The 17426-nt window shown below is 30.2% G+C and overlaps 1 protein-coding gene across 1 annotated transcript; it reads right to left on the reverse strand.

Annotated features, from left to right (window-relative positions):
* Window positions 1-3503: 3503 nt before the first annotated feature.
* On the reverse strand, window positions 3504-4736 carry LOC148211173 (uncharacterized). Its single transcript, XM_088124279.1, has one exon. It carries the CDS (start codon window positions 4598-4600, stop codon window positions 3629-3631), a length of 972 nt encoding a protein of 323 aa, XP_087980405.1. The 5' UTR covers window positions 4601-4736; the 3' UTR covers window positions 3504-3628.
* Between the last annotated feature and the right edge of the window lie 12690 nt (window positions 4737-17426).

Genomic DNA, 17426 nt, shown 5'->3' on the forward strand with positions numbered 1-17426 from the left:
GTTGTCTTACGATAGCATGGAAAGATGGATAATGGAGCCTACTTTCTTTTTCTTTTTTAGTGGTTTGAACAAATTAAATACAAACCGCAGCTTCCAAGTACTTAATGAGCAAGCAAAAACCAGACAAAACAAAATTCGAACCCTTTTCAATTCTCAATTCAAAGAAAAAAAGAATCAAACTTTCAAAATATCTAATTTAGTCACTAATATTTGAAAAAAATTTATTTTAATAAAATAAATATGATAGTTGAAGAATTAAAATAGATACTTTGAAAATTAGAAACCAAGAAATGTCAAAAAAAAAGTAAATGAGATTTAAACCTTTTGAAAAATATCCAACAACAACGATCAATGGCTCTTTCTTCTTTGCTCCCTTTGGCTTTTGCGTAATGAATTTTTGTACACGTGGAGGTTTCCCATTGGTTGTCGGATCCTGCTGTGGATTAGGTCAAATAAAATGGGCTTTGGGTGGGATTGCATTGACGGAAACTTTCGTGGGTAATGGAGTTCTTTTGGACAAAACGACATCGTTTTCCGTTTTTAAAAATTATTGTTGCCTTTCTACCTGGCATCCCCCAGCTGCTTTTTGGTTTTGGTTTCGCCTTTTTGGCAAAATATAATTATTCACATTTATTTATAATTATTTTAGGTAGCAAATTGCATGCGCCAATTTGCTCCTTCTTTATGAATATAAATATTTCTCGTTGGTTATATAGTTCACAAACATCACATAGTTTAATTTCCTTTCATAATATAATGCATGCTTTTCTTTCGTTTTATCAGCTAATTTGACGTGTTATCAACATGGTTAAAGAACCAATCCAAATACAGTTATACTACTATTTTAAATATCGATGATTTTATTTGATACCTCATAATCATTGAACTAGAAAGAAAAAGAAACATGACAAAAGCTAAAAGTTTTCGAGAAAAAGAAAAGTGCAAAATTTTGCATGGTAACTTATGGTAACTTTTTATATATTTATGATCATATGAGTATGTGAATTCATCACGAAAAGTGATTAAAAGAGAATGATCTATAAATTTTTCAAAAAAACAAACGAGAGAATAACTATACAGTTCAAACTCACTCTCAATCATAAGACTAATAGCTTACGTAGCTAAGAGAAAATTTTTTCTAGTATACTGTGTATCACCGCATGCTAAAATACAACTAGTGAGCAGTCTCAAGTGGATATGTCATATTTTTATTTTGTTGAAAATGATGTTAACCGAAAAGATTAAATAGATTAACTCAAAACATAACAATTCAATTGGTTGTTTTTGGTTCACGACTAAATAAATATAATTATCGAAATATAGAAACTATATATATATATATATTCAACAGTGATTGTGACATATTTTTAAGCCAAGGAGACACTTCTTTAAAATTTTGAGACAAATCTTATCCATATCTTTTTAAGTTTATTGAAATGAATTATATTCTATTGTCATTTTCAACATGAGTGAAATTTGGTATTACAAAAAATCGAGTAATAGGATAGAGCTGTGAGCGTAGGCGTGAAATTAAGAGTGAATTTGTATATGAGTATAGAAGATTAAAAGAAAAAATCTCCAATGTTTAAGGAATAATTATAATATATTGCGTATCAAAGAAAAAAAAATTATTATTATATATTGCATATATAATATATACTTTTTAAAATAATTAATTGGCACTGTTTTTTTCTTCTTCTCTGGAATAAAAACAAATACTTGGCATGAAGTTAATTAGATAATATCTTAATCGAATAGTTTACTTCATTTACAAGAGGTCAAATATAAATTAAATTTGTTTTTTAATTTTTTATAAGATAATATTTATCTATACGTGTACCAATGTTTATTCATTTGATATTTTTAATTTACAAAAAAAAAATCAAATCTTATAAAATTCAAAATAAAAGAAAAAACTACATCCCCGTTAATAACTATATTTTTACTTTTAGTTTTATACAAATATTTTCCTTGTTAGTTTTTCCAATAAATAAAAAAATATATATTTTGTAAGAATTTGAAAACAGATTAGAATAGAGAATAAAGAAAAATCTCCATAAAAGAAACAATTTTAATTATTATCAAATAGACTCCCTAAAATTTTTCTTTCTTTCTTTTTCCAAACAACATCGTAAAAGGTAAAAAAATTATCTTTTTATCAGCCTCTAAAACTTGACTATAAAATTCCAAAACCCATCCCCAGCGAAAGAAAAATAAATTATTAAGAAAAAAATTCTTTTACTTTCCATTCATCTTTCTTATTGGTCAAACATTAAATAGGGATGAGCACAATATACTCACCAGTCAACCTTACGTATTTTCCTTCACAAAACCATATTTTTTCGGATCAGGTCTATCAGAGATTGGATGAGCTACTACAAATGTTGATATCGACCCCAGAAAAAGAAACGGTGGGTACAGCCAGTACGTGGACGCTCAACCATCGTACTCAACCCAAACCCAAGTAGTCCAAATAGATATTTACCTTTTTCTACATTCACACACAATAAAGCACACACATGCATCGACTCGACTCCCAACGACATAGACATAACCATACATACATACGTACGTACATAGAGACGGAGCAGGGCATTTGAAAGGCAGAAGAAGCTCCACCTCGGGTGAATGGATGGGCATGTGGTTCCCCAGTGGATCGTACTCCAAGTTGCACTTTTGGTCGTTGTTACGGAGCATAGCGTGGCACCAATTTGCATGTGCTCTTTAATTCATAACCTCAATATCTCATTTAATGTCCCTCAAAACCCTCAAATCCCTTTCCCCCACACACCCAAAATAAAAGAGCATCATCAGTACACATTGTGTAGTACCCCTCAGCAACCTAATTCCTATTATTCTTTGTTTCGCACTGACACCACCATCTACTACCACCCCCACCATCTCTCCGTACGCTTCTCTCTTGGATTTTTCTGTCCTTCCTCCACTCTGTTGTCCAGGATCCTACTTCGATTTTATAATAATTTATATAATAAACATGAATTAATCTTCTCATTGTCAATTAATCTTAAGATGAAATCTCACGAATATTAATATAGTATTAGAGTCCAAAACGCTCAAACGAACATCCAATTAAGATCAATGGACCAAAAAGAACCACAATCTTGAAGGGACGCATGTTAAGGATCCCACATTGAAAAGAGACTTTACAATAATAGGAATGAACCCATGCATGAATATTAATATCTTTTTCTATTATGTCATAAATTTTCGGAAATGACATTACATGGTTTGAACATGAAGTGAATGAAATCAAACTTATCGTGGAATATGTTATCTTCGTCATAAATAACAAAAAAAATGACAAAAGAATTTTTTTTTTTTTTTTTTTTTGTGAACTTGAGTTATCATAGGACGTTGGAAAATAACTTTGATTTTGTTTAACGGGTGGAGGCAAAAATAAAATTAATCACCATCAATAAACATCTGCGTTTCCGTCCCTCTATGGCTGGGCAGCCGTCAGCACGTTTAATAAAAGATTAAAATTGGAGTAAAGGGACGTGAAATTAGTGGAATAATTGGATAATATAAAGGATTACAGAGAAAGAGAGAGATAAATAAATATGATGTAAAATTAAAAATCATCAATAATATTAATATTAAATATTAATTAGGAAGTAGCGACCCAGAGGGAGAGCGGTTCCCGGGTCAGTAATAACATTTCCGTGTTGTTTTTTTGGTTGTCAATGTTGTTGTTGTTATTATTATTATTTTTCCCCGCCTTGTTGAACCTGCATGGCCTCTGAAGCTTTTGTATTTCGATTTCAGCCCCATTTCCATTTTCTTCCAATTTCCGCCCCGCGTCTTTCTCATAATTACCTTCCTTGCCCACCACTTCAACGTCGTCTTTTGTTTCTTCTTCCGCGGAGTCAAATTCGGATTTGGGAGTGGTACTTTTCAAAATGCTCAGTCGAAGGCGGCCATGGCTTCGTTCGACTTGGAAATACGAGAGCCGCGCCGGAGCCTTCACCGCCTCCATTATCAACCTGCCGTCTTCGCGATAGGACCGCACGCGAATCGCATCGGTTCCGGCGATTGTGGTCAAAGGCGGAGGAAATTTCTTGTTACCTTGAAGATTCGATTTCACTCGCTTCCTCGTCGGCGAGCGCGAGGCGTTCTCGATTTTCAGATCGGAAAAAATGGCGGCGTCCTCGACGAAATCGACTCCAGTCTCGTTGCCTAAATTCTCAGTACACAGCGCCAGGCTCTTCTCGCTCAGAGCCGTGGAGCGAGAGCGCTTGACGAGCGGATGAACGTAGGCTTCCACTCCCCGATCTTGTTGTTGTTCCTTGGTCGCCATTGCCGATTTCTGCTGGCCGTCGATTAATTCGTCGGATTTCGTCGGAATCGCGTCGGAATTGGAGACAAGAATCTCATTACCGTGGTGGCGTTGATCTAGGGATTTGGAGGAATCGAGATCGAGAAAACATGATTCGAGAGCGAATTGGACTGCAGGGTGAGGGAGGCGCGGGGAGGGTAATTTGAAGTGAGCGGCGGTGGCGATGCGAGACGGCCAGGTTGGTTCGATGAATTGAGATTCGACGCAGAGGTGAAGGCCTCCTCGATACACCATTGTCGCCATTGGAGGGGAGGAGGCAAGTTTTTGTGTTGTTTTTTGGTATTGAGATAGAGAGGAGAGGAGAGGAAGATGGAAGTGAAGGGGATAATTAAGTGTGAGAAGGAAGGGGTGAAGGAAGGGTGTGAATTTGTAGTGGAAAAAAGTGGCAGAGGGAGAGGGTAGTGAGGAGTGAGGTATGGTGGTGGGGGCCTATTCACCCCACTTGAATTATATAATTCCTCAATATGCCCAAACACTACCTTACAAAATGCACAATATTTTCAAATTCACTAAATAAATCAAACACAAAGTGAAATTCTTTTTTTTTTTTTCCACACAAGTCTTCAGGTTTGTTTTCGGAGATTCGAATCTCTACTCTTTACATTTTAGAAGGAAAAAAAAAAGAAAAATTGATATTTTTTACTTGTATATATATATATATATATATATATATATATATAATGAATAAATATTAAGTTTAAAATTATATTTTTATTAACTTTTTGTTATTCTAAGATTAATATTTAATGTTTTGCTAATTGAATTTTATGTTATTTATTCATTGGCTCATGATAATTTTTTCAGATTTTGTTTCCAGAAGATATTAGTTGTACTATGATATCATTCGAAGTTTAGGATTAAGTTTCTATGTTCGAGGTAATCTGTTCCCTAGATTTAGTACATGGCTAAAAATGAAAAATTCCCTTAAATTACTTCCTTCATTCGTTTCCTTTCATTCTACTAACACACACATATATATATTTATTTATTTATTTACTAACAACGGACAAGGTCAAAAAAGTAAGTAAAGTTTAGAAATTAAAATTAAAATTAAACGTACTAATTGATGTCAAATCATTTTTTCCTTTTAGTTATTTAAAATAAATATCAATAAATTCTATGATTTATAATTGAGTATTTATCAAAAACCCTAACACCAAGTCTCCAATGGATAGTTTGGGGTGCATTTACAGCCACAGGTATAGGGACAAAAAGTTCAAAGAGCGGACTCTGGGGTAATAGAAAAAAAACCTAACAACAAAAAATGATTTTATTATGGGAGGTTAGGCCGTACATTGTTGATTATTGAAGAATATTAAAATGGACCTTACTGCTTCAAATAGTAGTAATTAGTGGGTGGAATAATATTAGGTGAATTCACTATTTTTAGTCTTAAAAAAAAAGGGTGAATTTACTATTTCAAGTTTTCAAAATCCAAATTTGCCTATATATCTCTAATTTTGGAAATTTGTGTAATATATTTAAAAAAATAATGTAATTTTACCTATTCTATCAGTTAATTAATTAGCCAACTCACATCTCAAATATAATTCAATGTTTTTAATTATCAAATATAAGTTTAATCCGAGCATAGCTTAATAGATAAGACACTTATTACCATCGTTAAGGTCGATATTTCGATCTCCCATACTGTAATTATTGATAAAAATATATATATATTAACAACTAAATTCTTAAATATAAAATGCATACCCTCTTATATGTCAGTTTGTGAACTTGCAATTGATGTCAACCTAAATATTTCTCGAAGATTATAAAAAAATTTCACAACAAATATTTAAATAAACAATGATTTCACACTTTTAAAATAAGTTAAAAATTATTAATATTAACGGTATACATAATCATATTAGTGATATTATGTTGACATTTTCTATATTTCGTTTTTTTTACAATATTATAGAAATGTCAATGTCGAATTTCATGGACATATAGAAATGTCGATGAAAATTTAATACCTTATTCGAAAGTGGGATATAATAACGATTGAAATTCACGTTGTCTTGAGTGAATTGTGGCAACTCAATATTCTCTCCTTAATAAATTGGAAAATCCATGAAATTTTGTGAATCTTTTACAGAGAAGGCACGAAGATGTTGGAAAAATGGATGCATGGCCCAGAATCAAATAGCTCATGTTGTTGGCAAAATTGACATAAAAAAAGTGGACATATACAAGATCAGCATTCATGTAATTTGGGAGAATGATTATGGCCTTCTAACAACTCCTTTTGGTTTCTTGTTTTGTCTATATATCTATTTTCAGAAATACCAAAAAAAAAAAAAGACCCTCTAATTGTTTGGATGTCCATTTTTATGCCCTTTTAACAACTCGTCTTGGTTTCTTATTGGTCAAAATTCATTTTTCAAAAATGGGAAAAAAAAGGAAGCAAAACAAAATGATAAGAATACAATGTGATCCACTCACAAAAACCCCTCTCCTAGTCATTTTAATTTTTTCTTGTGGGAATTAATTTTTTTTTAATTCATTAGGGGAAAAATATATGTGGAGAGAGAGAGAGAAGATGTTGATATTGGTCCAAAAATTAGCAGCTTTTTTTTTTTTTTTTTGGGTCATAAGGTTCCAAAGGAAAGAGAACAAAAGGCCAGGAAACAAAAAGATTCTCCCAAATATTTGTTGACAGTGATTTCCCTTAATTCTCATTCTCTTCTCTTGCTCTTCTTTGCATATATATAAATATATTTATTCTTTTTTTAGATTTTATCCACACAAAAAAGAAAAAAAATAAATAAAAGAAAAATGGGTTTGCCCTAAATTGATTGGTGTGTGTATGATTCATATGGGTTTAAAGAGTCAACACAAGACCAACTCCCTTTTAAAATACCACCACATCAATCTCAGCCCACCCCCTTTGAATTTCTAATTCCAATTATTCCTCTCATTATTTTAATTTCCCTTCTTCTATTTTTCTATTCCCCCATCTATGATTCTTTTTTGTTGCAATTTAATTACACGTTTAGATTTTTAATTATCATTATGTTTATGTTTGTCTCTACGAACTTTTGGGAAAACACATTTGAAATTGTTGTCAACTTTAAAAATGAAAACAATTTATCTTTTTTGTTTTTAAAAGTTAGACTTGATTTTTCACGATTTCGTATAGCATATTTTTGACCATCTAACTATGATAACTGTGGGTAGACTTAATGACAATAGAGTATGTGGAACAAAAGAAAATAAAACAATTTCAAGGAAATTAGTTCAAATTCCGGATGGCCACCTAATTTAAGATATTAAAATCTTATAAATTTATTCATAATCATAAGTTCAAAGTAATTTAGTCAAATGCTACTAATTTAATAGTTTTAACAAAAAGGCTAAACAAAAGCATAATTTAAAATTTGGTTTTTCTCCAATACTTCATGATGAGATTTGAATTTTAGGTTGAGGTTGGTAGGTTAATTAATTATGTTTTTCATGGCATCAAATGATTATGTTGGCTGAAATCTAGGATTAAGAATTCATTACTCAATTGCCTCATTTTTCTCCACTGCTTCCGGATACATCAGAGATATAATTAATTCATGAGGAGATAAAATTTCTCTCTTCTTTATTTCTCAAAAAAAAAAAAAAAAATCTCTCTTCTTTGTATTTTTGTCCACAAATTTATTTGATGTAATTGGTCCAAAAAATCACCCTAACTAGTCACTTTTATAATTATGTACCATGTTATATAAGACGATCCTTCTATAATTTTTCATTTTCATTGTCATACTTAGGCATGATAGGATAAATGTATTACGATTTGATGAATCCATTTGCCATCGATTTCCAAATATGCACTTACATAACGTTAAATATTATCACATAGTATATATATTGGAATTTAAATTATAAAATTATGTTGGGTTTGTAAGGAAAATGCAAACAAAATCTCATATTAGATAGGCAAGGGAATGATCCATGGTATATAGATGAAGACAATTATGTTCAATGGTACGAGGTCTTGGATCAAACTAAAAGCAAAATCGTGAGGATTATGCCCAAAGTAAAGAAATCCAACATTATATTCTTCATTATTGGAGTTTCGAGAATTTGAGAAAGATCAAAGATTGTTTATTTAAGAAATAAATGTGGACTTTAGTTTTTCGAACGAATGTTAAATTATATATTTGGTCTCTGAAAAGTGTCTATAGATCCTTATGTGTCCAATACGTCCTTAAATTTTAAAAAGTGTTAGTAGGTATGGACTTTCAATTTTGTGTCCAATAATTGAAAGTTAAAGAATTTATTACATACATATTTTAAAGTTGAGTGACTTAATAAACACAACTTCATATATAAACCCCATAAAATGCAACTAATACCAACATATCGTATTGTTAAGGACAATGGTATCCCTCGTACTCCAAGTATCTCCACAATGGTATGATGTTGTCCACTTTGGATATAATTTTCATGGCTTTGCTTTTGATTTCACCGAAAATGTCTCTAACCAACGTGAAAATTTGTTTACACACTTTACAAAACTAACACGTACTGCAAACATGGGTGTAAGAAGTAAAGTAGTGAATTAATATATATATTTTTTTAGTACAGTAATGAATTAACATTAGGGTTTTACAGGGATTCCACAAATAATAATCCATGTGTGAAGGCACTAAAAATATGAAATACATATAGGGGTATAAAATGGTACGAATTTAATGTGTGAAGCATATTATTTTTTGGAGGGGAAAATCAATGTGTGATCCTCTACACGCTGTGTCACGCTTCCATCTGTGTCGGCCAGCTGAGGCTGAGGCTGTGGCTTCTGGATGATCTTAAAGCCTTCTTCTTCACTCAACATTTATATTTCTTATTATTATTTCTCTGACAAGATCAACTATACCAATGGCCAACCTTAAATTGCCATTAAAGAAGGACAAGGCCAAAACTTGAGATCTCTGCAATCACACAAACTTTCCACTCAACCATTTCCCATAATGCAAAAGAGAGTATGCCATTCAAGGAAACTCACAGCTATTGCCAACGTGCTCTATGTGTACTGCAAATTTAATCAAATTGGTCCTTTTTGTGAGTTTAGAGGTGGGAGATCACCCTTCTTGAGAGTTGAGCTTAAGCCCCATGTGGGCATAACTTTGGAGTTAAAGAGGGGGAAAAGTTGCCTTTTGAGTTTGATTCAACTAGAAAGGTTTATTTGTTGGGGTTGATTTTTGTGGTTGGGGCCGGGTTAGATTGTTGATGAACGATTATGGACAAAATGACACGTTGGTCGGTTTCGTGTTCGAAGTGGACACCTATCAGCCGAGACAAGTATCTATACATAGAACTTCGCACCGATATATTACTTGGTCACGTACACTCAGAAACTTAAGTTAGAACTTAGTCCAAACTAGTGTCAAGCTAAAGTGGGTTATATTGCATCGAAATCGCATAAGTTTGTGATAGATGAACTCTGCATTGTATGGGGATGTTTTGGGAAGCGTACCCCTTTTATTATGTCAGTGGATTTTTCGTTGGTGGTTACTAGATCTTTGGCTAGTATGTTCATGTTAGCTCCCATGTTGGGATCAAGCTGGGCTCTCACTTTGGGAGTAGAGGCCGAGAGTTGACCAGTTCTGTTTCGTCTTTGATATGTTCAAGCTGAGACTCAAACATGCATTCCTTGGCGAGAGGACCACTAACGTACTCACCCCTAACGAATATTTGTTTTGATTGAGTTGATTAGGTTTGAGCATTATTGCAGCAGATACTTTTGGGTTTTGATTTTGAGGAGAGTTTTTTTACTGCTTGTCCAAAGTTCATTAAAGTTTGATCAAGTGGTTAAAAATTTTAAGGTTACAAAAGTTAACAAATTAAGTGAAAATTTATTTAAAAAAAAAAAAAATATATATATATATATATTATATGCTTGAAGGCATTTAATTTAATTTGTCATTTCATATATGAGAAAATTTTCAAATCCCAGTATACTTAAAATTTAAATTTTATGAAATTCTACATTAATTATTCCATTAACGTCATTTATTTATTTTAGAAGTTCGTAATCCAATAGGGTGGAAAAGAGAACTTTATCACTATTTTAGCACACACTTGATTGAAAAATGTATTAATAAATACTTTTAAAGTGTAGAACCAAATATTAAACCAAAACGAACATAGTTTAGCGATAATTGATATATGTCTCCAATCAAGAAATTCTAAATTGGATCCCCATTTCCATATGTTACACTAAAAATAAATAAATATTAAAATGACTTTATATCACTGAATACTTATTTCAAAATTACTTTTAAACATAAGAATGGTTGCATTCCACTTGGTTGAGTTAGTTTTAAGGTTTTCTTTGTAAAAAAAAATATATATTAAACAAAATTTAAAAAATGTATTTTCTGTGTGCACAGTACATTCTTTCAAATAATTTAAAATTAAGGAAAAAAAGTGAAAAAACGAAAAATAGTTAATTTTCTCCGACAGTTCGTCAAGCAACAAACCACATGTCGGAGTGGCTTTTGCGTCAGATCAGGTAATGTTACCGGTTTCGGAGTGGCTCCGCAGCACCATCCTTGCTCACTGCACCCACCCACTTGGTCAAATATTGGCTCCTAAACTGCTTTACGCACCCACTTCGCTTTCTCATTTATTTATTTATTTCTCCCATTTCCTCCGATCCGCGTTTTTTTCTTCTTTTTCTTTACTTTTCATTTTTTTTTTTTAATTTGGAGACTTTTAGTCAACGAATATTTATAGCTACGCTAGGTTGGCGAGTACCGATGTATTTTTCCTTAAATATAATTTAGTCATTTATATAATTTTTAACATTTTTTAATTATATCTCCAATATTAAAATTAGTTGATCATAAAGTGATATGAACAATCCTTCGACTTTAAATTATTATACACTTTTATCTAAGTATTTTTAATGTAATTTTATTACACTTCAAATTTTTTTCCTTGTTTTAATTAGTTGAACGATGCTTAGGTTCGTTATTACTTTCCAATTTTATCATTTCTTAAACATATTAGGTAGGATATTTTTGTATTTTCGCTATGATTGATGATGTGAAATTTATGATTTAGTTGGGAGGCTATCTAAAGTCTGACCATTAGGTTGTTTTATCGGTGATAATAAAATTTTAGCCATCGAACTTTCCTTTCAAGTTGAGTCAAGAGTTTCTTAAATCTTTTGTGATTCATGTTTCTTTGAGTTGCATGCTAAGAGCATTCAAGTAGGCCAAAACTTTATTAAGACTTGAAATTAGATTTTATTATACAATGTCAACCGATTTAAAATGCTAATAGGTTGATAATTGGTATCACCTTATTAAAAAAATATATCATTTTCTAATTTTCTTTTCATTATTGGCGTAGGAGACTATTTTAATTATAATTATGAAATTATTTGTTTTTTAATTACTATTTGACTCAAGACTGTCATAATTTTTGAAATATTTTGAAAAATCATAAAATTCGATTAAACTTACAACCCACACAAAACCCAAAGAAAAGGGTTTCATAAGATGGTGATAGTTTGGTGATTTTTCTAGTATAAATAAACGAGTAATTAATTAATGCAACTTATAATATATATATTGAATTAAGAAGATAATTAATTAATGAAAAATATTGCGTAAAATACCCAAAATTGAGATTAATTTCGAAAGCTAATATTTATGCATAGCATGCGATCATACACATTAAAGCTGTGCACTCTTTGATTCTTTTCCACTAACTCGCGTTAAAAAAAATTGTTAAACAGAAGTTAATTAAATTAATTACAATTTTAAATTATGATAATTATGGAAAGGAAATAGGACAATGACAATGATGTCACATTTTTTTAGTAATCTTAAAGACATCAATTTTGATTTCTTAAGAGCATTGTGGAAAATGACGACACTTGAAAATGTGGGTAATAAAAAGTGTTTAATTGAGCTATAAATAATAGAGATTAATTATTTGAGTCCCATGAGAGTTTAAATTCATTTGTTGTCTAATGGTTGATGACTTAATATCTTTACAAATTACGACAAACTTAGAAAGAAAAAAGAAGTGTCAATTTTAAATTAGTGGACAAATGTTGTAGTTTCATTTGTTAATGAATTTTTTTATATATGTTTTCTTTCTAGGTTTTGAGCAATATATATTGGAATATTTGACCCACAATTTTTAACAAATTTGGGTTTGGAGGTAGCTTGAATTTATGTAAATGTGTTTGGTTTGTAGATCTCAAAAACATTACATGCAGTTCAAATATAGACTGTATCGTGTTGAACCACGTAATTCCAAAGCTTAAGTTGATTGATTTTAGTAAATTTAATCAATGTGGATATTTTTAACAAGAACCGTCATTCAAATATGTAATTTTGATCTAATTTTTTATTCTAAAAAGTATAAACTCATTATTATAAAATTAAATTACAAGTTTCATCTTAAAATTTTAAAGGTTAGGCCCTATTTTGTTGTATTTTAAAAAAATTCCTCATAAGTTTATTTGATCCTGTACTTTAAAAATATTTTAATAGGTCTTTGAATTATGGTTAACGGATATTTTATTTAGGTTAGTTTGATTTTGTAATTAGTGATGGAGAATTTTTTTTCTTTTTTTAGGGCGAGAATTGCATGCGTCATATGGCTTGGCCTTAACATGAAAGCCAAAGTAATTAAAAGGGTTTAATTTGGTTATGAATTTTAAGCCAATGCTTTACGCGAGAAAGACAAAGAATCCAGTTCATGTCTCACATTAATTATTTAAAAAGAAAAAGCCCTAATTAATTAATTAACTAACCCAAAAAGGCTTCCTTTTTGGCCATGTTGCTTCCACAGTTTCTCTCTCTTCCTTTCTCTCGCTCACTAAATCTTTTTTTTAAAACCAAATAACAAAAAAAAAAAAAAAAACATAATAATGGAATCATACGTAATCCATGCAACAAAGTAATTGTACACCTAATTATGTGTAAAAAGGTACTAATAGATGATTACAATATCACCCTAAATATCTTCATTAAGAAAAAATAAGGTAAAAATTAAAATATGGTATTGGTTTAAGTTCAAATTATTTCGTGAGAAAAGTTGAGAGATTATATATAATCGTTTAAATTTTAGAAAGTGGAATAACATAAATATAAAGTTGGCTAGAATAATATTTAAAACCAAAACTAATTAAACTATGACTTCAAGAGTGCTATATTTAGATTAGTTTGATCCTCTTAATTTTCTAAGTTCCAATTTGAGGCTTGTTTTAGTTGTGTCGTGGGGTTTTAAAGGTTTTTTTTTAATACGAGGAGATTTAAACTTTCGATCTAAATAATAGTAATTGGTGTCTTGAGGCGTGCTCGAATTTGGTTGGTTTTAAAAAAATTAGTTTGGTCTCTACTGTTCTACCCATATTAGAGGACATATAACAACATGTTATGTGTCAGGAGAATGATTGCGTAAAGCTTGAAGTATCTCCTTCGACCTATAACCTACTCTTGAAATCTTACCAAAGAGTCTGATCAAAAGAGAGTTCATGGACCATATACTTTTAATGCTACGCAATCGCTTTATCTCCCCCACTTACCACAGCCCTCGAATAAACGTCGAAATTTTCGGGACATGCAGAGTGACATACATCGGTTCACATTCTTAAAAGTCTATAAATACTGTACTGTATCTTATTGCTCGGCATAATACCAAATAGTTTGCACGTTGAGACTGATTAACTTGATCTTCGGAATGCTCACCTCTGTTTTACAGACCGTCATTTTCTTCTTTACAAGCTGGATCTCAAGGAGGGATCAAAATTCAACTTAAACCGACAAAACATATGACATCTATTCAAAAGATAGATTACTAATGTTTTCTATTTGGTGGAATAAGTTAATTAGGTCGGTTGTACTAAGGTATTAAGGTTTAGGATGAGTAGATAAAATGAGTTAGCCATGTGGCAAAGCTAATTCCATTAAAAATAATAATGTCAAACTTTAATAAGTAATAATGATATGAGTTATAAACTATACAAAAGATATAATTGAATAAATAAGCATTAATTTTTTAGAACACAAGAATGTGGGTGATAAATCAATGGTGGCTTTTTGAGAGAATGTTGACTAAGCATCAAGGCCAAGATCTCGAAAGCAAGATAGGAAATTCCAAAAAAAAAGTGTAAATTAAAAGCTGTGGAGGGGAAGGGAGGGCCTATTCTGACATTGTACTAAAAACTCACACTTTCTATTATATTATTTATACATATTCTGATGTACATTTGTTTTACAAATTTACAAAAAATATTAAAAAAAAAAAAAAAAGTTCAACAGACATATGGAAGAATCACTCGTTCAATCGTACATCCTTAAATATTCATATTGCTGTGTTTAAATCTCTGTACAATTTTATTTTTTTTATGTTAAAGAATTTGTTATAATTTATTATTTTTCGTACGTACGAAAATTTGAAAATTTGACTTCAAAAGAAGAAGTAGATTTGATTTACTGTTGAGCTATACTCTTGTCGACAAACTTGTTTAATTTAGTCTTAGAATAGACAAGTATTTGAAGCTCGTGTCTTTAATTTTGAGTTTGGAGGAGGTTTGTTATCTTGATTTATTTGTCTATATTTTCATGTAGAGGTTGTTATAGATATTAGTCATAATTGGACCGTGATGAACTTTTGATATGTAAACGTACCTGATATATTTGATTGGGAGAGAAGATCAAAACTAGAGATCGGTCATAAAGCAACGATATAGCAGCTTGTGTGATCTAGGAAACAAAAAAAATATTTATTCTAATTCTATCATCAATGGTGAGTTTGAATCTAAGACAAAAAAAAAAAAATTTAGAATGTTATTTTTACTTGAGTAGTAGGCAAAAAAAAGAAAATAATTTGACAAGGACGCTACTTGGAATATGATAGTCCATAGTTAAGTCATATAATTTTATTATACATCTTAAAAATTAATAATTTTTAAAGTTCAGATCATACATGAAGATATGAAAATTCGAATATATGATGTTTAGCGAAGTCATGAATGCCTTAACTAATTAATTGTTATATTTTGAAGGTATAGAGACTAAGAGTCCAACATGGAAGATTAGAATGAGTAAATTAATATAAATTATGAACTAAAGCTTTTTTATAAATGGAGTTTAGAAAGTAGAGTGGATGAGATTCCATGTTCCTCTAGGAAGGGAAGGGATAAAAATAGGGTGGGGGAAAGAGACAGGTTTGTCCTTTGGAGTTTCCATAGGCTTATTTTGCCTTATTTATTTATTTATTTATATTTCTTTATGTTTATTATTTTTTTTATCAAATAAAACCAAACAATTGGTTGACATGCTTTTCTGGGAATCCTTTTGGAAACTGGTGGAGAATCCGCTAACGTAAGCCTTTAACTACTTTTTTTTTTTTTTTCTTTTTTAGCCTTTTATTCTTTTTTGTTTATTTATTTTTTAAATTTTAATTCAATTAACAGCTTGTTCAATTGTTTATTATGTTTGTAAACTGAATTGAATATTTGTCTGCTCATTCTTTTACATCTTTATTATCTTCAATAATTATATTACATCCATCGATAGAATGTAGATATAACATTCCGTTTATGAAATTTGAATGAAGTGATGCGATTTAGTAACTAATTGGAGGATTGATCAACTCGGTTGAGATTTAAAAATAAATAAATAAATATATATATATATATATATTATGTCCTAAGTGAATTATCATTTTATTTATTTCTATTTTGTCCAATTAATTATTGAATCATACTTTAAAAAAATTTGTTGAATCATGTCATTACACCTAAATTTCAAAAAATTTTTAAGTTTCAAATCTATGTTATATATCAGTTGAAGTTAATGACCTAAACTAAAAATAAAAATAATTCAAAATACATGGATGTAGTTTTAAGTTTTTAAAATTTAAGGATTAAATAGATGTATTATTCAAAATATAGAGATGTCAACGTGAGTTTAGCTTTAGCAATAACTGACACATGTTTCTGACCAAAAGGTTGTAAGAATCTCGTGTAGTGATAAAAGCAATAATTGACACATGTCTCTGATCAGGAGGTTGTAAAAATCTCGTGTGATGATAAAAAATATCTTTTATTAAGGTATAAAATACCAATAAAAAAACAAAGTGATGTTATGCTCAAAAGAGAAAAAAAAAACAAAAAAGAAAAAGTGACAATGTTGAATCAAAATCAAAATGCACTTTATGATAAGTTTTGGATCACTCAATTCTCTTGAGTGGAATTACTTCTTCCCCAAGTAATTTTGGAGGAAACACTACACTTAATAGTGTTTATTAGTCTTTTCACACTTTCATAATTATTTTTAACTAAATATTAAAAAATTTTGAAACTTACTTTTAATGGCTAAAAATACTTTTCACCCAAATCTTTCCAAACTAACGGGTTATAATCTACTTACAATATAAATAGTGATACGATCCCTCTTAATTCAAAATAAATTAATAAATTGTACTTCGTTGTTGTTATTATTTTATAATGTAAAACAATAATTTCTATTTAAATTCAAATAACTTATGGATATTTCATTAATGGTGTCATGCGAATATTATTAAAATAATTTTGCTTAATTAATTATTCAAAATTTTAGAAAATGGTTAAATTATACCAAATAACCTTCAACTTTGCCTCTGTTTCAAAAATACTCCTATAATTTCAAAATATTTGAAAGATGACGGTTAACGTGAAAGGTTTTAGCAATTAAGGATTAAACGTCATTTGTGCTGTTAAAAAAAAATTATTGTAAATCTTCAAGAGCATATTGTAAATCTTTTGAAAGGTGAAAGGTATTTTTTAAACGAGAGTATAGCTTATACATACATACATATATATATTTTGTACAATTTAACATTCAAAATAAGACGATCTGCTTTTCTCTTTTTAAATTTTGAAAATATTCAAGTAAATTGATGTCAAATTTTTCATTGAATTTCGACCTGAAAATGAGGGTACCGAGGTCAAATCCACTCCAGGACGGCCATGGCAGTTTAGCTCAATCTTATTCAGCTACACTTGTCAAATTATATTTATATAATTCATCTTTATTTTGTTTTAATCCTTAAACTTCTAAAT

This window comes from Momordica charantia (genome assembly GCF_013281855.1).
Source record: "Momordica charantia cultivar OHB3-1 chromosome 5 unlocalized genomic scaffold, Mcharantia_2.0 BLBB01000005.1, whole genome shotgun sequence".
In the NCBI taxonomy this organism is placed as follows: Eukaryota; Viridiplantae; Streptophyta; class Magnoliopsida; order Cucurbitales; family Cucurbitaceae; genus Momordica; species Momordica charantia.

What these genes read in the sequence shown, in the direction of transcription:
- LOC148211173 (XM_088124279.1), bottom strand. Translation starts at nt 4,600, where the DNA reads ATGGCGACAATGGTGTATCGAGGAGGCCTTCACCTCTGCGTCGAATCT.